We start from the raw sequence: 14,119 nt of genomic DNA on the forward strand, positions 1-14,119 counted from the left end.
CAGCTGGAGTTCCTGGGAGCTCGGTTCGACACCTTGAGGGGCAAGGTTTTTCTTCCGCAACAACGCATGCTCAATCTCATGACTCAGGTACGGCGCCTGTTAGAGCTCGAGATTCCCACGGTCTGGGATTATTTACAAGTCATTGGTCATATGGTGTCTACTATGGAAATGGTACAATGGGCTTTTGCGCATATGCGTCCATTACAAAGAGCGCTTCTATCTCGCTGGGATCCCCGCTCGGAGGAGTACGGGATGGAGTTGCCTTTGCCGGAGCTGGCTCGCTCCAGTCTCTCTTGGTGGTTGATTCCGGCCAATCTCCTACAGGGGGTGGACCTCGAACCCCCGTTTTGGTTGGTGGTGACGACGGATGCCAGCCTGTCGGGCTGGGGTGCGGTCTGCCAGTCCCGTGCAGTCCAGGGCACCTGGTCAGCACTCCAGGCGACTTGGTCCATAAACCGCTTGGAGACCAGAGCGGTCCGCCTGGCCTTGCGTTGTCTCCTTCCGCTGGTACGCGGACGAGCAGTAAGAGTTCTGTCGGACAATGCGACCACAGTGGCGTACATAAATCGACAAGGCGGCACGAAAAGCCAAGCAGTAGCGTCCGAGGCGGCGCTGTTGATGTCCTGGGCGGAAAGGCACATAGAGCGTCTCGCGGCCACCCACATTGCCGGCGTGGACAACGTTCAAGCGGATTATCTCAGCCGGCAGCACCTAGATCCAGGCGAATGGGAGATCTCGTTGGAAGCGATGGCTCTCATCGCGCGGCGTTGGGGGACTCCGCGCTTAGACCTCATGGCGACTCGTCAAAATGCAAAGGCGGCCCGCTTCTTCAGTCGGAGAAGGGAGCACGCGTCAGAAGGGGTGGACGCGCTAGCCCTTCCGTGGCCTCGTCACATTCTTCTTTATGTGTTCCCTCCGTGGCCGCTGGTGGGGAAAGTGCTAAGGCGCATAGAGTCCCATCACGGTCCGGTGATTCTCGTGGCTCCGGAATGGCCGCGGCGCCCGTGGTTCGCGGATCTGGTCAACTTGGCAGTCGACGGCCCACTGCGTCTCGGTCATCTTCCCAATCTCCTTCGGCAGGGTCCAGTATTTTTCGATCTGGCGGATCGTTTTTGTCTGGCGGCTTGGCTTTTGAGAGGAAGCGGTTGAAGAAGAGAGGTTATTCGGACGCGGTGGTGTCTACTCTCCTTCGGGCGCGTCGATCTTCCACTACTCTCGCCTACGCGAGGGTTTGGAAGGTTTTCCATGATTGGTGTGACACGGCAGGTACGTCGGCCAGACGTTCGTCAGTGGCGGATATCCTTATGTTCTTACAGGATGGATTGAAGAAGGGGTTGGCGTATAATTCGCTTCGAGTTCAGGTGGCGGCTTTGGGCTGCTTGAGGGGTAAGGTCGAAGGTTCTTCCCTTGCGAGTCATCCAGATGTGGCTCGTTTTTTGCGAGGGGTTAGAAACTTGCGTCCTCCCGTCAGGCTTCCCTGTCCGTCTTGGAACTTGAACTTGGTACTCCGCGGTTTGTGTGTGGCTCCGTTTGAACCTCTTAAGGCGGCTTCTTTGAAGGATCTCACCCTTAAGACTGTTTTCCTTGTCGCCATTTCCTCGGCTCGTCGGGTGTCGGAGCTTCAGGCTCTCTCTTGCAGGGAACCGTTTTTGCGCATTTCGGCGTCCGGAGTTTCCCTACGAACTGTTCCTTCCTTCCTACCTAAGGTGGTTTCCACGTTTCATGTCAACCAAACGGTGGAATTACCTTCCTTTTCGGACGAGGACCTACAGTCTGCTCAGGGTCGGGACTTGAGGCGTTTGGATGTCCGTCGGATTCTCTTACGCTATTTGGAGGTTACGAATGACTTTAGAAAGTCAGATCACCTTTTCGTGTTGTGGAGTGGACCCAGGAAGGGTCTTCAAGCGTCCAAAGCTACGATTGCACGCTGGTTGAAAAGTGCTATTGCGTCCACGTATGTTGGCTGTGGTAAGCCTGTTCCCGCTGGACTTAAGGCTCATTCTCTGCGTTCTCAAGCGACTTCATGGGCAGAGAATCACTTGGTTTCGTGCCAAGAGATATGCAGGGCGGCCACATGGAAATCTTGGCATACTTTTTCCAGGCATTATCGCCTGGATGTCCGGGGACCTCCTGCAGAGTCCTTTGGGAGCAGTGTGATTCGAGCGGGACTCTCAGGGTCCCACCCCAGTTAAGGCGGCTCGGGTACATCCCAGCTGTCTGGACTGATCCTGGTACGTACTGGGAAAGGAAAATTAGGTTCTTACCTTTGCTAATTTTCATTCCAGTAGTACCATGGATCAGTCCAGACGCCCGCCCTTGGTGCTTCTGGGAGTCCGCTCGTAGTCTGTCGTTTTCATTGCAGTTTTCTGTCTTGTGTCGGTCGCCTCAGTGTCATGGGGCCGGTTGCTATTTTATAGCTTGTTGTACACTTGTGGTGTCCTGTTTGTTGTTTCTGGTTTTTTTACCTGTTTCAAGGACGTGGCTACTTGATCTGGTCACTGTTTAAAAAAAAAAAAAAAAAATTTTTTGTGGAAGGACTTTGTGTGTAGTGCTTCTGCTTTGATATCACATATACTGAAGGACCGCAGGAGGCACACCAGTATATCTAGGGGGTGTTTTCAGTTTTCTCTCTGACTCCATCTGCTGGAGGGGAGGCATAACCCAGCTGTCTGGACTGATCCATGGTACTACTGGAATGAAAATTAGCAAAGGTAAGAACCTAATTTTCCTATTAATGCGTGGCCTAATCCACCTCCGTCCACCAACAATGAAACCTCCAGTTCCTTGGGATTTAAATGTCGTTCTGGAGCAATTATTGTTACCCCCCTTCAAACCTTTGGACACCTCACACATTAAATACTTGACGTGGAAAACAGTGTTCTTGGTGGCGGTTACGTCTGCACGGAGAGTCAGTGAGCTTTAAGCGCTAGTTCACTACCCTCCATACCTAGAATTCTTCCATGATAAGGTCACTCTTTGACCTCATCCAACCTTTCCACCGAAAGTAATCTCTCCATTCCATTTAAATCAAACAATTACACTACCAATATTCAAACCGAAACAGCATATCCATGATAGGGATCGGCAATTGCATTCACTCGATTGCAAACGAGCTCTGGCATACTAAAAACAGAGAACTGAATCGCAGTCTAGACCATCCCAACTCTTCTCTTCTTTCAATCCTAATGCACTGGGACAACCAGTCTTGAAAAGAACTATTGCCAGCTGGTTATCTCAATGCATCCAATTCTGTTATAATAAATGTTCCATACAATTGGGCTCTAAACCTCGAGCACACCAGATAAGAGCCACAGCAGCATCGGTGGCACACCTCAGACAAGTTCCTATAATAGATATTTGCAAGGCTGCAACGTGGTCTTCCCTACATACATTCACGTTGCACTACTGCCTACAGCTACAATCCACCTCAGATGCTGCACTAGGTCAGCAGTCTTGTCCAACCTTCCACAATGATAAGACTTGTCTACCTTTATAAAGATGGATGTCCTACACCAAAGTATACAAAACTGGACACCATCTATAGCTTGGGACTCCCATACAGCATAGATAAATCAGCCTGCTATCGACGGGAAAAAGCAAGTTTGCTTACCGTAAACGGTGTTTCCATAGATAGCAGATGATTTAGCCATGTGTTCCCGCCCTCCTCCCTAGACAGTAAAAAAAAACAAAAAAACAAAAAAAAACCCCAGAAAAAAAAACCTGGCATTTGCTTACGCATTCATCTTGGATACAAAAAGACTGAAGGGAAGATGGCTGATTCGCGCGGGAACACACCACGCAGCTGCACAGAGTTAAAACTCTGTGACTCACTGAGGGAAGGTCCACCTACCAGGATCGAGACACGCTCCCCATACAGTATGGCTAAATCATCTGCTATCTATGGAAACACCGTTTACGGTAAGCAAACTTGCTTTTTTCTCGAAATCATATTCCATCTGTATTTGAATTTGAAGGTCGTTTGCTACCTACTCTAAAGGAAGTAAAACATTTTGGGAATTATTCTAGATAAACATCATTCCATGGGGGCCACAGGTCAAGGATGTTATGTCCTTATTTAATAAATTAAGAATGCTTAGATATTTGAAGCCTTTGTTTGCTGATGATTCATATGTGTGCTATAGATGTTAATATTTCCAGCCTTAGATTACTGCAGTGCATTTATATCTCGGCCTACCAGCAAGAGGTATCTGACCTTTACAGATGACCCAAACTGCTGCAGCTTGCCTATTGACATTGGACCCGTATGCATGGGCACATTATTCCAGAATTGTGCTCATTGCATTGGCTCCCAGTACAGTGGCGGATTGACTGCAAGGTACTCCTACCTGTTCATAAGATTTTAAATAACCTGAATGCACCTTGGATTAATTTGTTCTTTTGACTTTGTGCCATCAAGAATACTGAGGTCTTCTTGACATCCCCTCAGTGCATCATGCCCATCTTGGAGAAATCCATGGGGCTTTTTGGTAGTTGCACCAATCACGTGGCATGCTCTTCCAGTTTTACTGCGGACCATCTCAGCACTCATGTTTTTAAAAAGCTTTAAAAATATTTTTGTTTAAAGATGCCTTCAGTTTGCTAGAGCAGCTTGCTTTTTTTTTTTCGGCTGATATTTTGTAGCTCATTACCTGTTTTGGTGTCTATTTGCAATGTTTTAGTTGTATATGCTGTTTTTTGTTAATGGTATTTTATGTGTGTTTTGTTCTGTTCCCTGCCCCAAACCATAGGAAGGATGCGGGAAATAACATCCAAACCTTCTCTCTCTCAGCTTGACAGCATGTATGTTGAGCCTCGTGGTCGTATCACTGTCCAAGGAAATTGAGGATATTTGTGATTATGGCCTGGAAGCCTTTCACTAGAAGAGCTTACAGTTTTAAATGGAAAATTTTCATCTTGGTGTCAAGCAAGCTTACTGTTATCTGCCTGTGCTCCAAAGGATTTGCTTCTCCTCTTCTCCCTCTGCTCTTTAGGTCTCAGTATGTCATCGGTCAGGGTGCATCTGTGCAGTTGTGGCTTATCACATTCATATAAATGATGAACCGATTTTCATGCATGGGATCTCTGTCATTTTGGAATAACTAATGAAACAGCCTTACAAAGCATTAATGTCTGCTTCCTTATAGTTCTTACCCTGGAAAGCAGTAATCTTAGTTGCCATAACATCGGCTAGAGGAATCTATGAGCTTCATGCATTGGTTCATTACTTGCTATACCTAAAGTTTTTCCAGAATAGAGTGGTTCTTTGCACTCACCCTAAGTTTCTTCCAAAGTAGTTTCGGCCTTTCAGCTGAATCAAGTGTTTTGCCCACATTCTTTCCAAGATCTCATGTACATAAAGGGGAAAAGGCCCTTCATTCACTGGACTGCAAAATAGCTTTGGCATGTTCTCGGGGGGGGAAAAAACTCAACCACATCATCAGGCTTCTCGGTCTTATGTCTCTTATGATCCTAACAGACTGGAATTAACTGTTGCCATGCGCACATCATCCAACTTGCTGGCATTGCTAAACTGTGGCTGGCCTCCAAATACCTGCTCATAAAATAAGATCCATGGCTCTTGGTGGCTTATCTAAGAGCCGTTCCCATCAATGATATTTACAAACCTGAAACGTTCACACCTTCATGTCCTATTAATGTCTGGATAATCTACCAAGAAGTGACAATGACGTTGGGCAAGCAGTTTTGTGCAACCTGTTCTCCCACTTTTGCACTTTTCCCGAGGGAGGGTGGGTATCTGGGTTACTTTTGCAGTAGGTGCTCGGCCTCACAGCCCTCAGCTTGGGAGTCCCCGCATATCACAGCTAATTCAGCTCCGCTTCTCAACAGAGAAAAGTTTGCTTACTTTAAACTGGGTTCTCCATAGACAGGATAAATTAGCCACTTAATACCTGCCTATCTTCCCTGGAGAGTAGATTACTTGAATAAAGTTAAGCTCTTCAATCAACTGAGGGGCTTACGAGGCAGTGCTTACATGGGAATTCCCACATATGCACAATAGAGCAAAAGCTCTATAAGCTAGGAGCAAAGGATACATTCAGCACTATTGGATATCACTTATGCATTATAGCTGTTTCAACCTGCTGTCTATGTGGAACCCCATTTCCGATAAGCAAACTTGTTTTGTTTTAACTTGCCTAGTCACAGTTTTTTTTAAAGGCTGGTTTCTTTTAACAGGTGTGCATTTACCTTTATTTATGTTCTTTTGGGCTTTGATATGGATCTAGGTTGGTCCTTGTGTTGATAGAATGCTCAAATTTTATCTTAATTTGTTTCTTGGTCTTATGTTCAGTGTCTTAATCTTATTGATATTTTAAAAGCCTACTATGCTTGAACTGGGTCCTTTGCTTTGCGTTCTAGTTTAATCCCACAGTCACTCATATTCTGATATTTATTTTCGTTATACAAAGTTTTTACATGGATTTGTATTCTTTCAGTTTTTAATGTTATAATGTAAAGCAATATGCTGAATTAATGTTTGAATGTAAACCGAGGTGATGTTACTTACGTGCCCCGGTATATAAAAAAACCCGTTAATAATAATAATAAATCTAGTTCTTAATTTTGCTTTCACTTTATGTTCTTTGATTTTATGATTGTGCCTTGAATTTAATCTGTTTAAAATACATCATTGTAAAAAAAATTTAATTTTCTTATGATGCCACAGTTTAAAAAAAAAAAAAAAGTACTTTGCCCTCAGATTTTGAAAAGGCAAGTTTATAAATTTTGCTAATAATGCGATCTTATGAACAGTTTTTATTTTATCAGTTAATGGCAGCAGTGTGAAGTAGCTATGTGCTGTCTATCACTTGGCTGACACGATACAAAATGATAATGGAGGCTGTGCTTTATGGGTAAAGCTGGAGAAGCTATGAAGAAAACTGAAAGACAAATCTAGTTTATAAAAAGCTGGAAAGTTTCAGGTAGTTTGAAGTTTATTATTGAAAAGTTAAATGTTGTTAGGGCTCCTGTTCTCTTATGGCCATGGGAAGGGTTGCAGAAGTTGCCCCGTCATGTAGTTTTTTTACACACAGAATTACCACAGGAGACTGGGAGCTGGGGTGTGGAGGCGGAGGTTGTCCGATTTTGTTCTAACTCCCTACCCTCCCCTGCCTCCCTCACTCCTTGGCAAATGTTTTTTTTTTTTTTTTTGCTTTCTGCTCCATGCCCCTGTCTCCCTCTTTAGTGCTGATCTGGTGGCTGGAGGCGACAGCTACAGCATATTGGCCTAATCCTCCTTCTCTGCGTCTTGGGATATGACTGTTACTTTGAACATGCAACTGTATTTTGCTCTGCAGGATTCAAAGCAGCAGTCTGGCCCTGGGCAGAGGAGGAGGCCATGAGCTGAAGTGAGGCTAGCTCGCACCTCTTTCTGTTGTGCAGTCTGTTCTGGGGGAAAGGAGTTGTGTAAAAGAGGTGATGGGTTATTTGCGTAAAGGGATGAAGGGGTGGGAGAAGGATTTGCATGTGGGGGTGGGGGGGGGGGGGGGGGGATGTATGGGCACCTGGAATGGGTAAAGGAAGGGAGAGAGTATTAAGGTATCTGGGGTGGGGATGGGAGGGGAAGCAGGTCTGGAGCTAGGAAGGCATATTTTCCCCTTTCCCTGATATCTCCTCTTCTTTTCTTTCCCTACATAAATACTTGAAATTCCTCATCCTAAAACTTCCAAATGAACTAGATTATTCAGACACAACAGGGTTCAGAAAACGACTTTATTTTTATTATGCAAAATAAATTTAAACAAAGATAGATGCACAATTGCTTAAAAACTAGTCTTTAAAAACCATGACTAGACCGGATAAAAATATAAAAGAACTTAAATTCATGAAATAAAAATGATGCCAGAGAATATGGTCAAGGCATCTATCATAGCTTAGTTTATAAGGAGGTCCATATTCAGAGGCATTTAGCCAGATAACTTACAAGTTATCTAGCTAAATGCCGACTTTTGAATATTTTGGGCATTTACTTGTTTAGACGGATATCTCATTATCCAGCTGAATTTTAGCTGGATAACATATGAATGTTCCAGGAAAGTTTCTGGGAGGAGTTAGTTAGCCAGATAACTTATCTGGTTAACCTGATTGTGCTGTAGTGTAGTCCTAAAGTTAGCTGGATAAACTTATCTAGCTAGCTTTAAGTTATCTGGCTACATTTAATAACACGCTACTGAGTATCTGGCTAACTTTGCTATCTGACCAGTGACTAAATATGGACAAATTCCAGAGCAAAAGTCCATAAAAAAAAATCTATTGGCCAGCTGCACTTGGAGAAAATTTAAATAAATAAGCAGGGGGTTAATTTATATCCTGCACGATTCCAATGTCCTAGGCTGCGTACAAACAAAATGTTCATTAAAAAAAAAAAAAGCAAAACCTCTTGGAACATAATGTTAAAAACATAAAGGCAAAATAAAGACAAACTAAGCTATTTCATGCCATTGATTAGAATCCATAAAATATGAATCCTATTTAGAACACTAAGTTCTAAAAACTATCATGGGAAATAATATCAGAATCTAATGTGCTCTCTCAAATGTATTCTACATGCTCTTGCCCGCAATGGGCTACAACCAGTAGCATACGAATGAGCATCTTTTGGGTTTTTTTTTTTTACCTCATATAACTTTTTTCCTTTAGTTCTATTACTTTAATCCCAATATTTTAATCCTAAAATGTCCATTTGTATTTGTTGTACTTTTAATTAATCGCTATTAAAACAATGTTATTTCTTCTTCAGAAAATTGTTTTTTTTATAAATCAACCACGAGTATTCCGCTCAGGCATCCAACGCTAATATTAATGTGCATTGACAATGTTTTGGCACCTTTGTGCCTTCTTCAGGGGAGATACAATAATCTAAAAACAAGCACAGAACAAAATAGGAAATCAAACCAATTTTTCACATATATATACAAATTAAAACTAGCCAACCAGTGGAATCATACATTTGTGATTGGCCCAAACAGCTCTCAGAACAGCCCAAAAAAATAGCGAACATGCTCTGACTGCCGCTGACATATCCATTTTTTAGCTGCTGTGAGTGCCTCTCAAACAACCAATGAGAATATTCAAGTGTACACATCAACCAATCTGAATTCTTTGCCCAAATCCATGAATTTTCTCAGTGGAGTGCCTCAGGGATCTGTATTGGGACCCGTATTTTTCAATATATTTATAAATGATCTGGAAAGAAATACGACTGCGGTAATCAAATTTGCAGATGATACAAAATTGTTCAGGTAGTTAAATCACAAGCAGATTGTGATAAATTGCAGGAAGACCTTGTGAGGATGGAAAATTGGGCATCGAAATGGCAGATGAAATTTAATGTGGATAAGTGCAAGGTAATGCATATAGGGAAAAATAACCCATGCTATAGTTAAACAATGTTAGGTTCCATATTAGGTGCTACCACCCAAGAAAGAGATCTAGGCGTCATAGTGGATAACACATTGAAATTGTCGGTTCAGTGTGCTGCGGCAGTCAAAAAAGCAAACAATGTTGGGAATTATTAGAAAGGGAATGGTGAATAAAACAGAAAATGTCATAATGCCTCTGTATCGCTCCATGGTGAGACTGCACCTTGAATACTGTGTACAATTCTGGTCACTGCATCTCAAAAAAGATATAATTGCGATGGAGAAGGTACAGAGAAGGGTGACCAAAATAAGGGGAATGGAACAGCTCCCCTATGAGGAAAGACTTAAGAGGTTAGGACTTTTCAGCTTGGAGAAGAGACGGCTGAGGGGGGATATGATAGAGATGTTTAAAATCATGAGAGGTCTAGAACGGGTAGATGTGAATCTGTTATTTACTCTTTCAGATAATAGAAAGGCTTGGGGGCATTCCATGAAGTTAGCATGTGGCACATTTAAAACTAATTGGAGAAAGTTCTTTTTCACTCAACGCACAATTAAACTCTGGAATTTGTTGCCAGAGGATGTGGTTAGTGCAGTTAGTATAGCTGGGTTTAAAAAAGGATTGGATAAGTTCTTGGAGGAGAAGTCCATTACCTGCTATTAATTAAGTTGACTTAGAAAATAGCCACTGCTATTACTAGCAATGGTAACATGGAATAGACTTAGTTTTTGGGTACTTGCCAGGTTCTTATTGCCTGGATTGGCCACTGTTGGAAACAGGATGTTGGGCTTGATGGACCCTTGGTCTGACCCAGTATGGCATGTTCTTATAAATGCAAGCTCTCCAGTAATAGGGTCATTTATCAAAATGCATTAACACCATAATGCATGCGATAAACATGTTACAGCATGGTGCAAATGTTTTGAAGGGTTAGGATTGCGGCGGGGTTTGGGTGTGATTAATTAAAATGAGGGGCAGTATCTCACCTTGTGATAGCATACGTTATGCTATCGCACGATTTTAATGCCGGAAAGAACACCTTTATTCCAGGCGTTAAGTTGTGCGATATGTCTGAAATGGCCATAACGCAGTTTGCGTTAAAGATTGCAAATTGCATTTTGGCCATTTCTAGGTTTGAGGGGAGAGAGAGAGCCTCTGGGGAGATCTTCACAATACTCATTTCCTAGCGTGTAGCAGATGGACTCAGGACCAGTGGGTATAGTGTACTCCTGATAGCAGTTGGAGACGGACCAGATTTCAATATGACGTCAGCCCTAGTACATATACCCCTGCAGGAAGTGCAGCTCTTCGGTATTTTCCGTCTCTATAGCAGTTAGGGACTCTATGCACGCTAGCACAGCATTAGAGTAATTTAACCAAAGAAAACCAAATTAAGAAGAAAATCTTGCCTCTACAGACGAGCCCCGCTCTCCTGCGGTGACACCTGTTGGGTCCCTCCCCCAGTTGAGATTTCCCGAATTGATTTCCGCGATCCCTTGGAGGTAAGCCTCGGACCGGCGGCCGACCCTCTGCGGGGACCTAGCCCCCGACATCGGGTGAGGCTGAAAGGCAGCAGGTGCAACCTCAAGCACGGTGGTGAAGGTATTTTCCCTCTCCTCCCGCAGCCGGAGACCGCCCGGAACGAAACCGGGAAGCGCCGAGACAAGGTAAGGTAGAAATCTATTTAAAAGTCTCCTGTCTTCGAAGCTGGAGGAGTCACACAGGTCGCCAGCCGGGACCAGTGCCACCGGGTTGATCGGCCCTAGCAGGGCTAGACCCTGGTCAGATCTGATGGCCCTCCCATGTGGAGACCCTCCGAGGTGGTCGCCATATTGTCCACGTGGTCGCAGTCACCATTTTGGCTCTGTTTGCCACCCTGTCCGCCGTTTCAATCCGTGTGCACAGAGGCGAGCCGTGCACACAAATACCTTCTGCGCACAACGTTGCATGCACAAGTACCAGGCGCACAAGCGACACGCTTAGCCACGCGCTTACTGTACCGGGTGCATAATTTCGGCCTGTGCTCACAACAGTGCGCACACCAAACCTACGCGCAGAACTTCGATGCACACCGGAGGGCACAACTGTATTGTACGCGCACAAGCCATGGCACCACAGGAAAATAAACTCAAAGCTCAGGGCCTCTGCACAGCATGAGGAGGCCGCGGCCCTGTGTATACAGTGCGAAGAAGCCCTAGGGGACCCAACTCATGGCCCTCCCCAGCCGGTACCAGACCCCAGCCTCTCGAGCAGTACGCCGGACCTAACATTACATCTCTAACACACATGCTAAGTAACTTGTGGATGGACCAGTTAGTGCGCAGTAACCCGAAAATCGGGGCCCCCGAAAAAAAACCAACTCTGAACCACGGGAAAAACGAAATTTCCCTCTTGGGGCCCCGAAACTAAGCCTGGTTCGATACAAAAAACAAACGATGCACATCTCTAATAGACTTAGCTAGTTTCTATCTAAAATGCTCCACTCTATTGGCAACCAGTGCTCATTCCCAGGGGGAGTAGTCAAGGAATTGGATCTACTCTGTGATCTGCTGGGTACTTCCTGATAATATACACTGGCCAATTTCAGAGACAGGCTATTAGGCTTGATGAACCTTGATCTGACCCAGCAAGGCATGGCTTATGTTGTTAAAAATGCAAAATCAAATTTATGAAAATGTGCTGCTTAATTACTGCATTTCAGAAAGTTTGCTGCAAAATCTACCCTTGAGCTGCTGTAGGAAACTGGGGGTGCTGTGACATTGCTTGTGTTCATTTCTGTTCTCTAGATACAAAGAGATCTTAAATGCTCATAGAAATATGGTGCTTAACAAATGTGTTCTGTAAAAATGTTTTTAATAACCATTCAAAAAATTGTTCTATTTATTAAAAAAAACAAAACAAAAAACAACCAAAACCCGACAACCCATATCTTACTTTTTTTTTGTTACAAGCACAACAGCAGAATAAGTACTAATAACTATACTAGTGGCTTACTGTGCTTATTTATATAATATTTATTTTCCTTTCCAGGTTTTTGCTGGAAAGGACTACAGGAAGGTTAGATTTGTGGCTCGACAGAAAGAGGTAAGATGTATGTATTTAGTCAAATTAATTTTTGTGTTTGAATTGAGTTGCCTTAAAGCAGATATCAGCGTGCATGTGTGTGTTCATGGACATAGGTGACTTCTGAAGTTGGTGGTGCACCAGAAAATTTGCTGTTGTCATGTGCCCTAGAACACAGTCCACCCTCCTACATTACCTTGTGAATACTAGGGTTTGATGCAAAAAGCCTATCAATTTTATGCTCACAGCAACCTAATCCTTAGAGGGGAAAATTAGCTAAAGCCATCCCTTAAAATAATTGACTAATCTACTAATACCAGTTACAATAAGAAATGTAAATGAAACAAATTTTTTCTGCAAGAACATTCAAAACCATTTTTTCTGCATGCAAATGAAATTTAATAAAAAAACTTCTGTTTAAAATTAGAAATAAGAGAGAGGGGACCATAATGCCATAAAAACCAGTGATTAAGTACCATCATTTTCACAGCAAAAATGTAAGTTAGACAAGAACTGGACCTTTAAAATACAGTCAAACCCTCACCAAATACAAAATAGAAATGTGCTACCAAAAAGTGTACTGGAAACCAGAAGTCCGACTGTATTATTATTCCTGGCAGAACATCAAGCAATAACATCAAGAGAGAGAAAACATTCATAATATTAAAATCATGAAAATAAAAAATGTCAACACGGCTGGCAAACATTCAATAATTTAAAAAAAAACCATCTGAATACAACATCCAATAATTTAAAAAATGTTCTAATATTTCCCCCCAAAAAAACAATAAAATGTTTCAAAACAATAGAAACATAAAATTACACCAATAATTACAAACAATTAAAAAATTTCCTGCTCTCCATACCTGGGACCTTTTTCTTTTCCACTTACCCTGATATTATCATACATTGATGAAGTAGGGCCACACAAATTTCTCTCTCTCTCTCTCTCTCTCTCATTTACACACATACTAACACACTCATTCTTTCACATATTCCCTCTCATGTACATGTCAGTGCTGCATTATACACTCCCTTTCTCTCACATACCCACAGGCTCTCTCTCTCTCCTACGTGCCTGCTTGTGACACACCGGGCCCTAGAACACTAATGCACCATCTGTTGGGCAAATAGAACAAGTCAAACTGCTACAAATCCCTACCGAGAAACTACACACGAGTCAAAATACTACATCTCTGACACACATGCACATCACAGACAGACCTTTATCTAATACAGAGTAAGGGACTACAAATTAGAAATAGAAATATGCAGGCAAAACTGATGCTACCACCCTTCAAACCTATGGATAGTAGTCACATGAGGTATCTCTCCTGGAAGGTCCTCTTTCTAGTGACGCTTACCTCAGCAAGGAGAGTCAGTGAGCTACAAGCATTAGTCCATTATTCACCACACCTGGAGTATTACCATGCCAAATTGACATTGACTCATCCATCATTCCTTTCCAAGGTGGTATCTGTCTTCCACCTTAACCAGACAATCACGCTGCCGACCTTCTTCCCAAAGCTACACCAGCCAGAAACAGAAAAACGCCTTCACACGCTGGACTGCAAACATATCCTAGCGTTTTACAAAGACATACACAATCAAACTCCAGAGCTTCTCAACTATTCATCTCTTTCAACCCAAATGCTCCAGGACTTCCTGTCATCAA

General features: G+C 43.3%; 1 protein-coding gene across 1 annotated transcript in view; it reads left to right on the forward strand.

The window, feature by feature from the left end:
* The window catches only part of NDUFS6 (NADH:ubiquinone oxidoreductase subunit S6), a 45,747-nt gene that overhangs the window by 14,359 nt on the left and 17,269 nt on the right, over positions 1-14,119 (forward strand). The window contains exon 3 of the mRNA XM_029587097.1: positions 12,412-12,465. Coding sequence (XP_029442957.1) covers positions 12,412-12,465 — 54 coding nt within the window. The remainder of the gene's footprint in view (positions 1-12,411; positions 12,466-14,119) is intronic.

Source organism: Rhinatrema bivittatum, chromosome 2, assembly GCF_901001135.1.
Source record: "Rhinatrema bivittatum chromosome 2, aRhiBiv1.1, whole genome shotgun sequence".
NCBI classification, from domain to species: Eukaryota; Metazoa; Chordata; class Amphibia; order Gymnophiona; family Rhinatrematidae; genus Rhinatrema; species Rhinatrema bivittatum.